At 41.7% G+C, this 20,375-nt stretch overlaps 1 protein-coding gene across 4 annotated transcripts in view; it reads left to right on the plus strand.

The window, feature by feature from the left end:
- ltbp1 (latent transforming growth factor beta binding protein 1) overlaps nucleotides 1-20,375 on the plus strand; it is a 101,659-nt gene that overhangs the window by 13,560 nt on the left and 67,724 nt on the right. For all 4 annotated transcript variants that reach the window (XM_019267704.2, XM_019267711.2, XM_019267718.2 and 1 more), the window contains exons 3-4: nucleotides 1,437-1,773; nucleotides 12,707-12,858. In XM_019267704.2, coding sequence (XP_019123249.1) covers nucleotides 1,437-1,773; nucleotides 12,707-12,858 — 489 coding nt within the window. The remainder of the gene's footprint in view (nucleotides 1-1,436; nucleotides 1,774-12,706; nucleotides 12,859-20,375) is intronic.

Raw genomic sequence — 20,375 nt, forward strand, 5'->3', positions numbered from 1 at the left:
AACAATCTAACCCTTTGTTAAAGTTTACTGAGACCTGAAGCTTTCTACCAAAATTCATCAGTCAAACTACATCCTGTCCATCGTATGAGGGTTACACGTGTACAGACTGGATCATATCTAACTGCGTAGAAGGTAACTTTTCCTCTTGCCAGCAGATATCTGTCATGAACTATTTAGTGTTTCTGTCATTAATCATTTTCATAAATCTCAAAGCCACTAATGAGTGTAAAGGGGGGGGGGGGGCACACCCTCAGGGTCCCCGGGGAGAATAAAAGGGATTAGGATTTCTGAGTCATTTCTTCTGCTGGCTTTACAAACTTTTGACTGGTACTGTAAATGGTTTTATTGAATCCACAAGAGTCTCAGCTTCTTCAGACCTTCCCAGTTTAATGCTGTTTAGGGACCTCTGTATGCAGAAATATTCAAATACACCATTTTTTGAAAAAAAACAAACAAAAAAAAACACATTTATGCTGCATGTACAAACATTCATGACTCATGGGTACCCATAAAACCCAATTTCATTCAGATATCTTCAGGTGAGAGATCACAGAACCCCTTTGAAACTGGCAATGTTAGTTTTTACATCATCAAAATTTATGCCAATATTTTTGAAATTAGTTCCACTTGATGAGAGAAAACAAAAAGGGCTGTGTCTTCCATTTTGTTTCCATTTTGCTTAAAAGGTTGAAAACTTACAACAATCAGAATGCACTGGGCTGCACCCAACCACTAAATGCTCCAGCTGTGATGCACTGTGAGTTGGGCAGGGCTTGGTTATGGCTCATCCCTTTACAAGCCGGAAAAAAACCTCAGCCGGGTCACAAACCTTCTTGTATTATTATTATTATTATTATTGTTATTATTGTTATTATTGTTATTATTATTATTATTACAATATATTTGGCATTTTATTTGATAGAGACAGCAGAAGAGTGACAGGAATGTGGGGAGAGAGAGATGGGGAATGACATGCAGGAAAGAGCCACAGGTCGGATTCAAACCCTGGGCTTCCACAGCAAGGACTGAGCCTTCAGCACATGGGGTGGCTGCTCTACCAACTGAGCTAACTAACACCCCACAAACCTTCTTGTATAAAAAGTTCTAAACAGCACACTGAAATTGAAGTGAGGAACTGACATCGCAATTACAGATTCTGATCAGCACTGCCAAAGTCTAATGGTTAGATCTGATCTTATCCTAACCTCAGCCATCTCACTTCTCACCAAATATGGTGTATCAACACACCTCTCTCAATCCAACTGCTCATGGAGACATACATATAAAAAGCAAAATTGCAATATATAGTTCCAACAACAGCTGAAATGAGTGGGGAGCTCTGTGTGCAGGCAATATGCTCATTTGCATATACTTGTTCATACAACATCTGACCTTCTTCTTTTCTCTCCGTGCTCTGTCTGGGTTTTGTGTTATAGCCAACTGCATCCCTCAATGCCAGAATGGAGGAATGTGCCTCAGGCCTCAACTCTGTGTCTGCAAGCCTGGTTCAAATGGGAAGGCATGTGAACAGAAGATGGTGCACACACACTCCTTTCCAGGACTGCCTGGGAATGGACCCACCAACAGGCACACCAGTGGACACACTAATGGACACAATGTGGTACCCCAGAGGCCCATACCTCAGCAAGTGTCTCCCAATGGTTATGCCTCTGCCCCCGCCCCGTCGGGTAACATGGGCCAGATGAAACTAACTGTCAATCCGGCGCCCCAGCTTGTAAGACCACATTACATCCAACAGCACATCCAGCAGCAGTAAGTACCATGTTTGATTCAACCTTTTATTTGAATTGAAATCAGTTGAGCTCCATGCTGTCTTCCAACAACCAATGACCAGACTTTCACTAAAGTCACTCTGTTTTCCACTGCCAAACCTTAGAGAGTCAACTCACCAGCACATATCTGTCAGAGGATTATTCATGTGGTCCATGTTGTCATATTATTTGAGAGATTATTGAGATTATTTCAGGCTATTTTTTTGTTTTGTATTGTTTTATGTACATGAGCTAGGTGGATATGACATATGTACAGTTGTAGATTATGTATCAGTTATTATATTTATGTGTTTAAAGAACAAGACTGAATGTAGACTGAATCATTTACAGGTACAATGGAGCACACCTGACACTGTGTTGTTCATCAGAGTAATGGCCTGTGGGAACAAACTGTTCTGTCTGCTACTTTTGGCATACAGTGTTCTGTAGCGCCTCCCAGAGGGGAGAAGTTGGAACAGGTTTTGTCTGGGGTGAGCTACTCTCAAAGGCACTTTGTTGAAGTTTACTGAAACCTGAAGGTTTCTGCCAAAATTCATGGGGTGTGATGGATCTGCAGTTTCCTGTCTGTTTATCTGACTCTGGACATGTAGAAACTCTGAACAAAAGGCAGGCTAGCACCACTGACTTTCTCTGCAGTCCTGACTGTCCTTTGTAATCCTTTCCTGTCCTGTTTGGTGGCTGATCCAAAACAGACAGCGATAGATGAGCAGAGAACAGACCGAATGATGGCGGTATAAAACTGGATCAGCAGCTCCTTGGGCAGGTTGAGCTTCCTGAGCTGGCCATCCTCTGCTTGGGCCTTTTTCATGATGGCGTCTATGTTGGTGTCCCACTTTAGGTCCTGGCAGATTGTGCATCTCAGAAACCTGAAGGATTCCACAGCAGACACAGTGTTGTTGTTTATGGTGATGGGTGGCTGGGTGGTGGGGCTCCTCCTGAAGTCCACAGTCATCGGCACAGTTTAGAGTGTGTTCAGCTTCAGGTTATTCTAAACAGGTGTCCAGCCTCCTGTCTGTATGCACTTTTCACTGTTGGATGAGGCTGATGACCGTTTTATCATTTGCAAACTTCAGGAGTTTAACAGAGGGGTCTCTTGAGGTGCAGTCAGTGATGCAAAGGGAGAAGAGCAAACTGTCCGGGTCCTGTTCCCCAGCATCACCTGCTGCCTTCTGTCAGTCAAGAAGTTTGTAATCCACTGACAGGCGGAGGCCAGCACAGTGAGCTTGGTGAGTTTGGTGTGGAGGATGTCTGTGATGGTGGTGTTTTACACTTTACGGTGCACAAACAATGTGCATTTTAAAGCTACTTGTAGAAATATGGTAATGTTTGAGATGCAACATTTGTTACAATCTACGATATCTCTGCTGTATAAGCAACACCTCTCTCTAAATTGGAAATAACTGTTGTATAGCCTTCGTTTTCCTTACCTAAGCCATTATCTTTTGATATATATTGATAGTTCATTAATATTTGATCAACGTTATTCACATCTTTTTTTGGAAATAAGGAAACATTGAAGAATCTGACGAAGTTCTTGTTTGTTTGTGTAAACTGTGGTTCAGTCTGTGTGTCCCATGGAGTGAGGTGTACAGATTTTAAATCTGGGTATAAGACAGAATACAGTGGTCCCTCGTTTATCGCGAGGGATACGTTCTAAAAATAACCCGCAATAAACGAAATCCGCGAAGTAAGTTTTACAATTATTATACATGTTTTAAGGCCGTAAAACCCCTAACCACACACTTTTATACACCTTTTTACACACATTTTGTACAGTACTCCCTTAGTTAATCAGGACACAGAACACATGTGCGGTTCTCACTTAGCCAATCAGGACGCAGAACACAATGTGCGCTCATACTGTACAGTACGCTGTAAAAAAAGCATGCAAAATTACACTAAAAAAATCTGCGAAACAGCGAGTCCGCGAAAGGTGAACCGCGATATAGCGAGGGACGACTGTAGTATAGTGTAGGCCTCTGTTAGTATGTATGAGGGTGGAATGTTTCTCTCAGTACTTTCATAAACTCCTGCTGTGATAACTGTTAGTTATTGTTTCTTGTCACTGCAGGAGACCGGAGAATTTACAATCAATCAGAGTAAAAATGAGCCGATGCCCTGACAGGTCCAATCTGTGAATACAGACTTATTGGCTCTTATCGGCCGCATGTTGTTTGGAGAGAAACGTCACCTGTCCAAATCAGCACACACTAATGATAGTGATGAATGATGTTCAGAATGTTAATGAAATCATTTTATGCACTGCTTTTACACTGTGTAAAATGTCGATGACTTTTTCATGCGCTGCACAGGAACAAGTAATTACTCCCAGATCCTGTCCCCGAAAGCTGCTCTCAATTTTCAGAAGGGATTTTATCCTCACAAAGATGTAGTCTGCTATTGGTTCCAGCAACAGAGCAGTTTTGTCATCTGATAGGATAAAAATAATAGCCAGTAATAATCTCCAGGGAAGAAATTTCAGATAGATGTACACAAAGGTAAGATTGTTACAATATCAGAATTTGAAATTTGAAATATATATATATCATTTTTCAATATATATCAATAAAAAAATCATACTTTTGGAAAACATAACTCAAAATGGATAATCGAGAAACAAGTCATAAACAGAAGCGCTTTACAAGAGAACAACAAACAAGAGCAAATTATTTCTGTACACTTTCTAAAAGTTGTCCTGTTGCAGACAGGAAGTCATTCTTCCCATCCTGAACAGATCATGAATAATATCAATCCACTCACCAACTGTACGGATTTCTGCTTTTAGACACTTTTTAGTAAATGCCTTTCTGTCCACTGCTTTTAGAACCCTGAATAAATATCTGACCTGAGTTGTAACAGTCTTGGATGTCTGGGCCCTGAAGTGTATACCAATTCATACTCTTATGCAGCTTGTACTGCCTCATCTTCTGTTATCGAGCATCTTTTGATTCCTGGTGTTACAATTTTATTTAAAATAACTATCGGTTCAAAATCTGTTTTTAAAAGAATGATAGTGTGGCAAATGTAGTGATGAGCACAGTGTGTGTGTGTATGTGTTTGTGTGTGTGTGTGTTAGGGCTGCCACGGTTAGTCGATTAGTCACGATTATGTCGACGAACAAAATCGGCAACAACTAATTTAGTATTCTACGCATCGTGTTTTTATTTTTTTTAAACTTTGCTTTTCTCTTGAAACTGCGGCTGCAGCTTCCACTGCCGCGTCTTGCTTTTCTGTCACACTCACACACACACGCAGTAGTGGTAATTGGCGTCAGGCCTGACTGTACCTTAAATGATACCATAACACAGACCCTCCAGGAATTCACGATGTTGCGATTTGCAACTTCAACACAACTTCTGTGAATCCCCGTGAATTCAGGGCGGTGCTGTAATTTTAACTAATCACTGCGATTTTCCTGCAACTTCCACGCAGGGACGGCTGCACGGTGCAGGAGGATCCCCTTGTGGGACCTCTCCCCGTTGCTGGCTGGCCTCCGCCGGGCACATTTCCTGCGCGGCGGCTCTGGGTCGGCATGGAAAGACTCGGGGGCAAAGGTGGCTCACGACTCCGTCCGCGAGGTTTACAGCGCCCGCCCACCCGCCTGCCCCTCTCCGGGGCAGTCAATTTACGTATGACCCAATTAGTCGACTAATCGAAAAAATAATCGGTGATTAGTCGACTATCAAAATAATCGTTTGTGGCAGCCCTAGTGTGTGTGTGTGTGTGTGTGTGTGTGTGTGCACAAGCATGAAACACGTTACATCAGAGACAAAGAAAGATGTGGAGTGAGAGCTTTAAGTTTGTGTCAACCTGTGTGGCTGTGTTTAAATCCAACTAAATGTGTGTGTGTGTGAGTGTGTGTGATATCTGTGCAGGATAACAGTGGTAGAGTTTGCATGCAAACACCTTGTATCTGTTTGAGGCAAAACGACAACTCAGTCCATCGTAACCTCAGGTTAATTGGAAATGATCATATCAACAAAGGTCAGCCTAAAAATGAAAGCAGTGCTGTAGTACATGTTCAGATATGTGAAGCTGTATGTGAAGTACGTTACCAGTCTGCAAAGGAGGGCAGCTGTATTGGTGTGCTGCTTCAGTGATCCTGGCCAGGCTAAGGAAAGTTCTGCTTCCATGAAAAGTCTTTGCTTGTGCAGATCAGGAAAGAAGGCTGCTCCGTACATTGTCTGTGCAGAGTTAAACGCTTGCCATTGTTTTGCTGCTCCTTGTGAATCAGCTGGCAGACTGAGTGTGCTGAAGATGCTGACTTGTTTACTTTGAGGCGTTAGTATTGAGTTTCTTCTTGCTTTTGACAAATCCAGCTGAGCTGTTCCTCCAGGCTCCAGTCTTCATGCTTAGCTTACTTAGCTAGCTGGGCCAACTAGATCCTGACTCCAGTACTCCACCTCCACCAGCATTGCAACGCAAGAATATTGTGTGACTCTTGACGATGCAGATGCACAACTCAACTTGACTGCCAACAGTTTCATTGGAGATTCAGTCACGTTATAACAGAAGCTGCTAACGTAGCCTAATGTAGCTACAGAAGTCCGTGGAGCTGAAGTGAGCACGCCCCCGCCACAAGAGACTTCATACAGGTTTTCACAAATGCAGTCGTCCTTATACTCCAACCACTCCCAGAGGAGAATGCATGTTTTCAAAAATCTTACCTATTTTAATAATACATAAATGACAACAACAATAAAGGGGCTTTGAGAAGTGCCCCATCACGACAACTGTGAAACAGTATTGGTGATTCATTTGGTTTCTACTGCATCCTATCACTGTTTCTGGCTGCAGTGACACAATTTCATGGTGAAAGACCAGTGAGGTATGGTTTTCACAGAGAAAATGATGAACAATACACAAAACCACCCGATCGCCCCGAAAGACTCCATCACTGAAGGAAAGGCATGTTGAAGCTTGTTTGAAGTTTGAAGACGCCTGCAGATTATTGGGAGAATGTGGTGTGTTCAGTCGGAAAAATGACTCAGATTGGGAATCAATAGCTTCATTTTGTTGTCTATATCTTTGGACTGGAGGGTGCCACACTTCTATCAAAGCTCACTTTCCTCTGTTTGTTTCTGCTTCGTCCCACTCTTGACATTCAGCTCATTGTCATCCTGCATTCAGCTTTCATGCTGTATTTGGCTTCATCTAGTTTTTCACCTCTGGGTCTCAACACGTGGAAGCTGTGAGGTTGTTTCAGGGTTGGTTTAGTCAATGATTGTGCAGTCAGGGATTTTAGTACTGACTGCCAACTACTTCTATAGAAGCTTGGTCCTAAATATCACAACAGTAAAGAGCTTTAAACCTGAGCTGTGAGACAGAGAAAAGAGCAGTGGCGAGAGGGAAGTTATAAACATAAGATCTCATTCCAGTCTCAACAAAATATCTGGCATTACCGTGCCTTGGCAATGACTAAGCCACTAAATGAAAAAAGAAAGAAACGTTTGGAGAGCGTCCAAGGAATGTTTACAAGAGACTGCTAGTCTTAAATATCAGAGAGGAGATTTTACTCATTTCTACATGCACAGATTGGTGAGACAGAGTCGAGGGAGTGAGGCGTGTATGTGTGTGAAGGGGACTGAATCTGTTCAGTCTCGGCCTTGACTGTTCTGGCTGCATTCATAATCCACCGGCGACTTCTACACTTTAGTCCTCCAAGTCTAATCCCCATGAGAGCTGACATACTCTGGTCTACTGTAATGAACCCACTGAACCTCACCAGAGCCCTCTCACGCATTAGTAATATTGCAACTGAGGCAAGCAGACTGCAGGGAGGGAAAGGAAGAATATCTGTGCACTTGTATGTCAGAGTGCTGTTCTGGCTAACTGACTGCCTGACTGAAGGGATCAGAGACTCTTACAGTGTGTAAGAACCATGAAAGAGTTTGTTTAATAATCTGCCTGTTTCAGATTTGGTGATGTATGGAGCTGCTCCCATTTGAGGAAAAAAAAGGTCGCAAGAGGTTTATAAACTGAGTCTACGGATTGGTAAACTGAGAGTACAGATTTATGGCATGTCAGATTTAATAATCTGCCTGTTAAAGATTTGGTGACGTATGGAGCTGCTCCCATCTGAGGAAAACAAAAAGATCGCAAGATGTTTATAAACTGGGCTCACGGATTGGTAAACTGAACTGCAATGGACTGATATTTCTGACAGAATGTAGACCTAGCAGAGTGAATTTGTATGTTTGGAATTATGTTTCCAATTGTAGAACTATGTAAGTTTTACAGGTAGTGCCAAGAAAAAGACTGTCTTACAAGGCAGAGCAAAAAAAATGAGTATCTCTTGATTGGATGTGGGATGCTGCAGAGGTGTGCTATTTATGGAAGAGGATTATGGACACATAAAATATTTTTTTCTTAGAATTCTGACTTTTAAATTCTGTGGCAGCAGCCACTGCCTTGGCGGTGTTTAGGGCGTTTACCACAGCTTGAAGTAGTATTTCCATTACGTGATTTCTGCTTTAATTTGCAAAGTTTTCTTAAATAATCTCCCAACCGCTGCTGGTGGCAGTCTCAGCTGCCACTGACCTGCTGCGGCAGGTGCTGGTGTGTGAGGCAGCCTGACACTGCCTTGGCGGTGTCTAGGGCAGGCGTTGGTGCTGTTGTCGCATTGTATAATAGTGGGGGTGTATTAGTAGCTGTCTGTGTGTTTCCTTCCCAGCAACAGTTTGCTGCAGAATGACATTCATAACCTCTTAACCTGCCGCTGATAACTACTAACTTTCATAAAGTAAAGGTATTTCACTTGCACATGCCTATAACGACAGCAGCACAGCGGCAAATGTTGCGGCATTTCAGTGGCAGCTACCCACCATTTTATAAAAACAGTCGTCAGTGTTTTATTTGACTCGCTCGAAGAAGTATTTCCATTACGTGATTTCTGCTTTAATTTGCAAGGTTTTCTTAATTAATCGCCCAACTGCAGCGGTTCAGAGATTAATTAAGAAAACCTTGCAAATTAAAGCAGAAATCATGTAATGGAAATGCTATTTCCAGCAAATCAAATACAACACACTGACAACTGTTAATGACAAACTAAACACAAATGCCAAAACAGCAGCACTTGCCGTGGCAGGGCAGTGGTAACTGCCACAGACACTGCCAAGGCAGTGGCCACTGCCACAAAAACCGACAACTGGTTCCAACAATTTGTTTTTTTGTTTAAAAGTCAGAATTAAAAAAAAAAAGTTTTTGTGGCCCTAATCCTCTTCCATAGCTGTTGTACCTGACACAGCAGAAAGTATATACATTTCATATATCATTTACCACTTTCAAGTCAAGCCCAGGGTTTTTTGGTCAAATTCAAATGTAAAGGATGTTAATTAAAAGGCTGAATTTATTAGTCTACTTTACATAATCTCTAATGCCAGGTAGCATGGCAACATTGATTCAATGTTGAAATTCCATCAGAATCATCGCTTTTGTTGAGGTTGAATATTCAGACTTGATAACGTCGAATCAATCATTGGTCTGCTATCTGGAGATTGGTTTAATTAATGTTGTTTCAATGTTGGTTTAATGATAAAACAGCGATTGATTTAAAGTTGAACTAGATGAACTGAGCTCAGATCTTAACTCATCTTAACACATTTAGTACCCTACCAACTCAGTGTTTTATTAACTAACTTGTAACTAAAGTAATTATTTTTTTAACCTTATTACTTAGTCTGTCTTCACTTGAGCATGGGTACCTGACGTTTGGACATCAAAAGGCTGAATCAAAGCTTCAGTGCTGGTTCACCAGGTTTGTTTTCATTCTGCCTGCTGTCTGCTGGTTGCACTTGCTGTTGTCCATATTTGTTTAATTGTCCTCACTGTGCATTGTATAGAAACATCATGTAGCATAATGTCCCTTTTTAGAGAGTGAGAACAGAAACTCTGTGTAGCTTTTTAAAGCGTAAAATTGGCAGTCGTGAGCACAATTTCACTAATAATTATAACAGACTGTCTATGAGCTTCTACCAGAGGATGATTTTATGACTTTATATAATTCATGTAGGAGAATTAAAGGAGATTCACTTACACTATGCATAGTTTCATAACCAAAACAGAATAGCTATTTAAGACATTACAGGGTCATGGCAGAGCTATTTACAAGGCTATCACTTTCTGTTTATTTTTACCGTGGTGGACTAAATAAACTTCTGTTATGGAGAAAGTCACACAGCTGATTGGCTACAGCTTTCTCAAGTATCTTAGACAGAAAGGGAAGGTTTGATATCGGTCTGTAGTTGGCTAAGACCTCTGGATCTAGAGTGGGCTTTTTAAGAAGAGGTTTAATTACAGCTACCTTAAAGGACTGTGGTACATATCCTGATAATAAAGACAGATTAATCATATCCAATAAAGAATGACTAACTAGAGGTTAGTCTTGAGCAGCCTGGTTGGGATGGGGTCTAAGAGACAGGTTTAGACAAAGAAATCATTAAAGTTATTTGATGAAGGTCAATGAGAAAAAAAACTGTCTAAATATATATCAGGTTTTACAGCTGCTTCTAAGCTTCCTATGTCTGAAGATGAATCAGTGCCTGTTGAGGGCAAGAGCTGATATACTTTGTCTCTAAAAGTTTATTATGTTATCAAAGAAGCTCATGAAGCCATTACTACTGAGACCTATAGGAATACATGGCTCAATGGAGCTGTGGCTCTTGATATATGTTGTATCGCAGCACAGTCTAAAATATTAAGATATAATTTACAAGCCATATCGCCTAGACACTACCATAACCCGCTTCTCCACTCTCCAGTTTACATATTAAGTGCAGCTTGGGGGTAACATACAGTTTGCCTTCCGTTTGGGGATTCCTGAGGAATCAAGCCATACCTGAACCACTTCCTGACTTCAAATGCACTATGCTGACTACTGTCTATACTGTCAGGCAGCATCATGTACTGATAAAATGTTCAGTGACTTGTAGTAGACTCGCTCTGTACCATTGATTGCATTGCGATTAGATGTAATTGAGATCTTTTAGTTTAACCTTTGCCTATCTTGTCTTACTGTGCTGTAACATTGCAGAATCCTCTCAGGCCACATTTAGTGCTGCAGTTTAAAATACAATGAGACTGGATGACTCCCTCAGAAAGCAGCAGTTGCAGGCTAGGAGTAAGAGCATAGAAAAACACTTTGCTTTACCTTCCGCTGTCCCTGTTTTATAGTGAGCAGTGTCTCACAAGATAACTTGTACTGAATCACTAAATTCTAAACCAGACATCTTTACTATATACAGCTCTGTCACTCTCTTTTCAGTGCCATCTGTTCCATGGAGCTGAAATAAAAGGTTTATGACACACTGTCTGTAAACTAAAGCAGCAACATTTTAATCGTGTTGCATTGATTGTAATGTGTTGAGTCAACGTCTGTCTGAATCAGTCTCTACTAGGCTTGCAAAAGGGTTTTTGGAAATTTTTGGAAATATTCCAAATCGGAAACTCCATGGGAATTCGGGAAATTTATGGAAAATTTATGGTAATTGAAACAAAGTGTATCATATCCAAACATAAATCTAAACATTTTGTTTTGTCATAAGCAGACATGCAAAATAAAACAATTAAAAAACATTTCTACAGATTTATTTGTAAGTAGAACTTTATCTAGTTTGAATTATTCTATTGAACAATATTATGTAGTGCACAAGCTCAAATGTGTGTCTTCAATAGTCTCTGTGTGCTCTGGGCTCTAAAGTGTGGTCCAGGTACAGAAATCACCTGTGCAGGTAGGGGGCGTGGCCTCAACAGCCCTGCAGTAAGCAGTGTGCTGTGTGCCTGTGATTGAGGAACAGCAGATATTCAAGTGGATTTCATCTTGTGTTACCAGCTAAGCTGGATGAAACATTTAAAAACTTGTGATTTTGTTTGTGTGGATTCAAGTCCACATTTTTTAAACTTTGGAGTCAGATATATTGTTGTAACGAAGTGAATCACTCAGTGACACCACACCAATATCTCATGTCAACTCCAGAAAAGTCAGTGCCTTCTTGACTTCACTTCCTGCTGTCACACTTGTTAGACCACTGATTGGTCTGGTGGTGGAGGGATCCTGCACGAAGCATGCATTTTTAAATAGCCAAGCTAGCAGCATTAGTGACCACAGTTTTTTCACTCAGATTATGTCAGTAAAGTTAATGATGTATAGTCACCATCAGCAGCTTATAGAGAGATAGAGAGATGAATGTGAGTGGTGCAGAGGAAAAAAAGAGCAGTGAAGTTGTCACTCAGATGGTAAATGTAGTCGACAGTATCAGTTAGAATTTGTCAGTGAATAAAGACTGCAGCTCTTCGAGACCAAGGTTAGGCTTTAGTGTGTTTTTTTCCTGGTTGTTTCCCAACTGCGTCACTCTGATGATCAGCTCCGCCTACTTGAAGGGGTACTATCCAAAGTACTATCTACAGTGGAAACCAAGCAGAGATACCAAAAGGGAGTAGAGTCAAGTTGAGCCATAATGTGTAGTGGAAATATGAGATTAGTTTCAGAAACTGAAACTTTCTTTTATTTCTATAAAAAAGCTAACATTTATCATTAACAGTATTAACAGCATTAACAGCCTGCTGCTGGCAGATAATCACACACTCCAAAGAGTAAATCCACGTTGAATCACAGAAGTCAGAAAGGTGCTGTTCTCTACAGCTCTGTCAGGAATACACCTGCTCTGATATTTAAAGCACAGATTTAAAGGAATACAACAGCCTTTAAGAGATCGTCCCTTTGGTCAACTTCGCCATGAAGTGTTGACAACATAGATTCTGATTGACTACTGTTAATGTCTACATGGAAAACATGAATTATTTTGATGTCTTTGTCATTTTGTCACGTTCATATAAAACGTTTTGTCACCATTTCATGTTCAAAAATATCTTTTTATGTATGCTTTTTGATAACTGATAATGTTCTCTCCTTCCAGGATCCGGCCTGTGGCCATGCACCCAGCACAGAGCCAGCAGTATGTTATAAAGCCCAAATACTACCACACACACACTACGCACACACAGACACATGTCCAGTCCCAACCCGAGAGGCCGATTCCCCTAACAGTGGGACACAACCCCATCCATGGTGAGTAAGTCTCCCTACAGATCATATTTTTACTGGTGAAATCTGACAGACCAAACACTGCCATGTGGTTAAAGAAGAGGATGTGAGTGGAAAAAAAGCAGCTTGTACTTCATAACTTTACTTGGAGATCACAGTGCACTGCATATAAACTATGCACACAGTTCAATAAGTGCTTCAATCAAATAAGCAGACCTCCATCTGGAATCAGGGACAGATTGCAGATTGGTCTCAGCACATAGAGCATCAAACTCAGAACACTCCTTAAATGTGACCACTAAATGTGCACAAATAATGCTGCTGTTCTTCCAACCACTAAAACACTGAACACACTTAATGTGCATCAGTACTAATGCATATGTGAAAAAAAGTTGCATAGCAGCCTCTTATGGCTCCAGAGTGAGCTATGTGTAATCTGGTTAATGGCCAGCCAACCAGTGCTGTCTACAGACTCTCTAAGACTACAGGTTTGAAACTTGAAACTTGAAAATAAATAAATAAATTAGGGTGTGGAGTTGAAAAGAAGTAAGCTGACCAGACCTGTAGCTAGTTGGACCCGTCACAGGAGCCTTATATAGCTGTAGGTGAGAGGACATGTAGTTAGGCATCTGACATTTGACTATAAATACACATAATACACATGGAAGTAATACATTGAACGCCTCTGGGTCTCTGGTGGTCTGTCCATGCTTTTGCAAGTCAGCAACCATTTAGCAGTAGGTTCCGCTTAAAACTGTAAATGGAAGTCTTCTGTGGGAGGCTGTTGAATGGTGGGGTGGCAGATAACAGGTATTCAGAGGCTCTGCTATAGACATCCTACCACATTTCTATCCATCCACTTGTTGTTTCAACAAATTGAGGGGTCCTCCCCCCAACGACACAGTTATTTTATTCTTTCTCTTTCATCCTTACTCGCACCGGCAGGGAGGCCTGTATGAAATTTCCCATTGAAAATGAGACTAATAATTCATTTTCGACAGCCTCAAGCAGCCGGCAATGCTTAAGTCTTTATGCCATTACCGCTTGAGCTGCAATTTGAACAAATCCTGTTACTGACCAACTGAGAGCTCCACATTCTCTCCATGTCCTCACAGTACTGGAGCAGATGTGATGTATTTTTTTGTGCATGTGTGTGGTACTGTATGTGTATATCATGTTTCCCTTTGGATTGTGTGAGTTTTATTTGGTGCTGCAGGGTGATATTTAGCTGCATATGCTTTAGATACATATTTGTACACACTTCTAGATGTCAAATTACATTTAATAAAATGCTTCAAGAACGCCCCCGAATAGCCCAACATCCAGTGCCTCTCCTCTTACCTCTCTTTCCCTACTTTTATGTCTCACCTGTACTCATAATGGAGTCCATGAAATAAAGGACTTCATCATAACCTACAAAAGAAATCAAATAACTCAGCATAACATACAGGTGAAAAAAATACCTGCATCCCCACCTACTTCATTTTCTCCAACTAAACTCATGATCTTCATCAGTCTTTCTTTATCTCACCGAGCAGTTAACCAAACTGTTCACTTAGCTTGTTCTTGATGTTTTTCTGATCAGAGATTTAATATGTTATGTTGGTCAACTGTGGTCAGTTTAAATGTTCATTCTAAAATAAATACACAAGTTGAAATCATTTTTAATTTAATTCTCTGTTAAATCAATTCTCAGTGAATATGTGTTGTAAAAATGGGCATTGTTGAGAATTATGTCAAACATGTGAACTGCAGGAAGTGATCCTATCAAAGTAGAGTCGTATGTCGTTGTATGAGTTGTTCACCTACAGGCACTCGATGCCCCTGAGTCTAAATGTGAATTCCGCGGCTGATTTCCTGCATGAAGTCCCTGTGAAAGAATCACAAGTGTTTGCTCTTCTAAAACAGGAAGCCTGCAGCTTTTCTGTCAGCCTTGTCCCACATGACAGACAGACTGTCAGCAACTGGCTTTGGTGCCACATCTGGAAAAGTTATTCCGTCTCCCCTCTGCCAAAAGAGCCTCAGACAAATGTTAGTTGTCTTTCCCCTGATTGAAGGCTGGGGCAGAGAGGATCATCGATTAATTTGAAAGGTCAAACATCCTTCAGCTGGACTTAAGTGCCAATGACCTTGTTGTAGGCCACAAGCTGACCATGAGGTGTGAAAACAACCAAATGACCCAAATGCATTCTTAGTCAGGCCTGACTGACTGCACCTTTGCAGGCCTCTGCACTTTTTCACTTTTCCCTTACATGGATCATATAAAGGCTGTGTCATCCAATAGAAAACTTCAGAAAGAAAGAAATTAACCCCTTGACTTCTGTATCTATGCGATCATTCCTCACTGCTACACTCTGCAGCCTCTCTGAAGCCTGGATGAGTCTCACGCTCAACATTTTCATCCTTCAAGTTGATTGATGTCTGTGTTGTGTCTGAGATGCTCTCCTGACTCCCTTTCCATGTGCTCAACACAACCAAAGAAACCTGCCAGCAACGTATAAATACTTACAGAGACGTAAAAGTGAAGCCAAAGGAGGGAGGGAGGCTTCAGAAATGTGTTCTCACTGCTGTGGCCAAAGACCTACTTCTCAAAGCCATGTGAAGGTAGTTTTAATATGCTATGATTGGATGGTTGTTATGACTGTTAAGAGTATGGGGCTGCATGAAAGCAACTGTCAGAAAACAATATTTTGCATGACTTTCATGTGAAGAGAATTTGTGTTTTTTATTATTATTATTATTTTAAAGATTATTTTGGGCTTTTTCAAGCTTTATTTCAATAGAGACAGCTGAAGAGTGACAGGAATGACATGCAGGAAAGAGCCACAGGTCAGATTTAAACCCTGGGCTTCTGCAGCAAGGACTGAGCTTTTGTACATGGAGCGGCTGCTCTACCAACTGAGCTAAACACGCCACCAGAATTTGTGGTTTTTAAAGCATATCCAGCCATGACATACCAAGTAGGCATTTTAGCTATCAGGCGTTGTTTGGCCATATGTCTCCTGTACTTCTTGTGGTGTATGTCCGGCACCTTTGGACACCTTTGCTCTCACAGATCTACTGTGAGAACAGCTTGTTCATCTTTATGGAGACATGGCTAAACCACCTCATACCAGACGCTAATGTGGACCTGCCGGGATTACCTGCCATGAGAGCCGACAGAGACACTGAAGCAAGCGGAAAAAAGTAAAGGTGGGGGACTCATCAACAACCGCTGGTGTAAACCAGGTCATATCTCTGTGAAGACAGTCTCATGTTGCTGGGACCTTGACTGCTAGCTGTTAGCCTGTGGCCATATTATCTGCCGAGGGAGTTTAGTCACGTGATCACCGTCTGTGTTTACATCCCCCTGAGAGCGGACACAGCCAATGCATGTGAGAAGATCCACTCTGTTACAGCAAGGCTGCAGACACAGCACCCTGAGGCATTTATGATTATCTCTAGTGACTTTAATCATGTACATTTGGACTCTACTTTGGCTGTTTTTCACCAGGTTGTAGACTGTCCTACCAGAAACAACAGGACAATTGATCTCCTGTATGCTAATGCGAGGGATGCATACAGAGTGACTCCCCTTTCCCAACTTGGGAAGTCTGATCACAACCTGGTTCACCTACAGCCACTGTACATGCCCCTGGTCCAAAAACGGCCGGTTACAACTCGCACCATCAGGAGGTGGTCCCCTGAAATGGAAAGGGCCCTCAGAGACTGTTACAACACCACAGCCTGGGATGTGCTCATCAGTCCGCATGGTGAGGACATTGAGAGGATGACACACTGTCTGACGGAGTACCCAAACATCTGCGCAGATGTGGTCTCCCCTGCCAACACTGTCCGCTGTTACCCTAATAACAAGCCATGGGTAACGTGGGAAGTCAAGGCTGTCCTCAACAAGAAGAAGGCTGCCTTCAGGAGCTGGGACAGGGAGGCCATGAAGGCAGCACAGCAGGAGGTGAAACGCTGTGTGAGCCAAGGATAGCTACAGGAGAAAGGTGGAGCAGAAGCTGAGGAAGAACAACATGCGGGAGGCCTGGGAAGGTGTGAGGACCATCACAGGTCACAACACAAAGACCAGAGCCACACGGGGGACAATGGAGAGGGCGAACAAGCTGAATAACTTCTTTAACAGGTTCAACCAGTCCATCTCTCCTTCTTCCCTCCTCACACCTCCCTCCAGACACCACAACACCCCCCTCCTCCTTCCCCACCCTAACACAATCCCTGCCTCACATCACCACGGACCAGGTCAGAGGACAGCTGAGGAAGCTCGAGCCAGGACAGCAGCAGGCCCGGACACCTGGTGGACTGGATCTCCGACTACCTCACTGACAGGCCACAGTACGTCAGGCTGAAGAACATCATGTCTGACACTGTGGTCAGCAGCACTGGAGCCCCCCAGGGCACAGTGCTGGCCCCTCTTCTCTTCACCCTGTACACCGCAGACTTTTGTTACAACTCGGAGCTGTGTCACACACAGAAGTACGCCGATGACACAGCCATCGTTGGGTGCATCAGGGATGACAGACAGGAGGAGTATCAGAGTCTGGTGAGGGACTTTACTGCATGGTGCCAGACTAACTACCTACAGCTCAACACCTCTAAGACGAAGGAGGTGGTCATTGACTTTGGGAGGTCCAGACCAAGACCGCGACCAGTCCTGTTAGGGGGAGCTGAGGTGGAGGCTGTGGACTACTACAAATACCTCGGGCTGTGGCTGGATAATAAACTGGACTGGACAACACACACCAGCCACCTGAATGTGAAGACACAAAGCAGGTTGTACTTCCTTAGGAGACTGCTGTCTTTCAATATCTGCAGCAAACTGCTGTGGATGTTTTACCAGTCTGTGGTTGCCAGCGTCCTCTTTTACACTGTGTTGTGCTGGGGGGGCAGCACATCTAAGAAGGAGACTTCCAGACTGGATAAACTGATCAGGCGGGCCGGCTCTGTTGTCGGCACGAAGCTGGACTCACTGGTGACGGTGGCAGAGAGGAGGACACTGGACAAACTGCTGGACATTATTGACAATGCCAGCCACGCCCTGCACACGTCACCAGCAACCAGAGGAGCCTGTTTAGTGGAAGGCTGCTCCTTCCCAAGTGTAGGACAAACAGACTCAAGAACTCCTTTGTCCCTCATGCCATCAGGCTCTACAACTCCTCACTTGGGGGGAGGAGGAAATAGAGTAAAGAGAACTCACTGTGCAATAATAATCTGGACACTCTTCTTTCTTTCTTTGTGCAATAACCTCATCAATCGTTTAAGTGCAATATTTTAATTAACTGCTAATTTAAGTCAATCTTACTACATAACTATAACTATATAACTTACATTTATCCACTGTACAATAACACATACCATACACAGTCCTCTATATTTATTTTTTATCTATATTCATTCTCCATACAGTTCTCTACATTTATTTTATCTGATCCTACTTTACTTGAATTTTACTTTATATATTTAGTTAGAGTATACTGCTTACTGTTAAGAGTTTATTGTTTACCTTATATTGTATTTTTTTCATACTTCCTTTATTTTGTATACAAGTGTCTGTATGCTACTGGAAATTCAATTTCCTTGAGGGAGTCATCCCAAAGGGATCAATAAAGTGCAGTTTAAGTCTGTCTAATGCTGCCTTATGAGCAGCAGTTGCTGAGAGACTGACTGTCTCTTTGACTTACTGAAGCAGTAATTCTACCCGTTTCTACTTATTTTCTGCATCTGCCTTTTCTTATTTCTTCCACATGCAAAAGATTGTGGAGTGACAACAGTGCCAAGAGTGGTATTACACTTTTATTACATAAACTCAATTGAGACAGTCCTCACTGGAGAAATAAACAACAGCATTGGTCAGTGGAACAAATGTGCAGAAAGTCGTGTGTTTACTTTTGTGACCTCTTGTGCCTGTGTGACTTGATTCATTCAAGTGTTATGAGTACTTTTATTTACTTAATTGCTAGATGTGGAAAAGAATACAAACATATGAATGTTTTGTGTAACACTAATATTCCTATGGAAGGCACTGAAAAACTATGTTGTCCTGACCATAGAAATATATACATAGACATATATACATAGACATATATACATAGACAAATATACATAGACGCTGCATTGAGCGTACTTCGACGTCGCCGCCATATTGGAAATGGCAGGTCTGTCCGTAAACTAATACAAGGAAATGGACTGAACTTCATAAAGCGCCTTTCTACAAAGTTCTTTAAGTTAATGTCTCTTATACACCCATTCACACACACACTAATATATCTGGGAAACAAACAGGCACCAAAAACAACGTATGTAACTTTTAAAGTGATGATTATAAATGTTTACTCCTTATGTAAGCACCAAACCAACGTATGTATTTTTCTAATGCTGAGTGTTTACAGCCACTAATGTGTGTAACACTGTTACTGTGATGATAAATATTGTGTGTGGCGTGTGTGTGTGTATATATGTATGTATATATGTTCACGTGTAATGCTCTTTATTCAGAAAACCCTCATGTCACGTCTACATTTCAGGATCTGGTTATTATAGACACAGATTAAATGTTAAATATAAATATTTCAATATTTATCATCACAGTAACAGTGTTACACACATTAGTAGCTGTAAACACTCAGCATTAGAAAAATACATACGTTGGTTTGCTGCTTACATAAGGAGTAAACATTTATAATCATCACTTTAAAAGTTACATACGTTGTTTTTTGGTGCCTGTTTGTTTCCCAGATATATTAGTGTGTGTGTGAATGGGTGTTTAAGAGACATTAACTTGAAGAACTTTGTAGAAAGGCGCTTTATGAAGTTCAGTCCATTTCCTTGTATTAGTTTACGGGCAGATCTGCCACATCCAATATAGCGGACCCGTTGACGTATCGCGACCAACGACCAACCCGCTCAATGCGGCGTCTATGTATATATGTTTATGTATATATGTCTATGTATATACAGTAGTCGAGTTGTAAAATGAAACCAGGGGGGATGGTGAAATTTTTCATTTATGTGACATATTTTCCAGCAGGGGGGTCTGGGGCTCCTCCCCCAGAAAATTTTGCATTTCTTAGATGCAATTTCCTGCATTCTAGTCAATTTTAGGGTGACCTGCTAGACATGGCAAATCCTAAAACCCATCTGATTCATACTTGCATTCTCAGTTGCATGGCCTGCAAAGACAATACTATTTATCGGAAAGAAACAATAACCACTTACTATGGACCTATGTCATTCACATCTTTTTTAAACATATTTGTAAAACATTTTAAATAACTTTGTGTATGTTTTAACATCTTTGTGTGTTTTTAAACATATTTAATACATTTAAACACATTTTTGTTAAAAAAACATCTTCACTTAAAAAACACAATTTAAGGGAGGAAAAGAAGACTTCGGTTTTAGACGACGCGATGTTTGAACAAAGCGGTATTAAGAATAGAAGCAGCAGGTGCAGCTAGCGGTGCTGCTCAGGCTAAAACAACACAGAGTGTGGATGATTGACACCTGTCACCTGTCGACCAATCAGAATCAGGAGAATC

The sequence above is a fragment of the Larimichthys crocea genome, chromosome I (assembly GCF_000972845.2).
Source record: "Larimichthys crocea isolate SSNF chromosome I, L_crocea_2.0, whole genome shotgun sequence".
NCBI classification, from domain to species: domain Eukaryota; kingdom Metazoa; phylum Chordata; class Actinopteri; family Sciaenidae; genus Larimichthys; species Larimichthys crocea.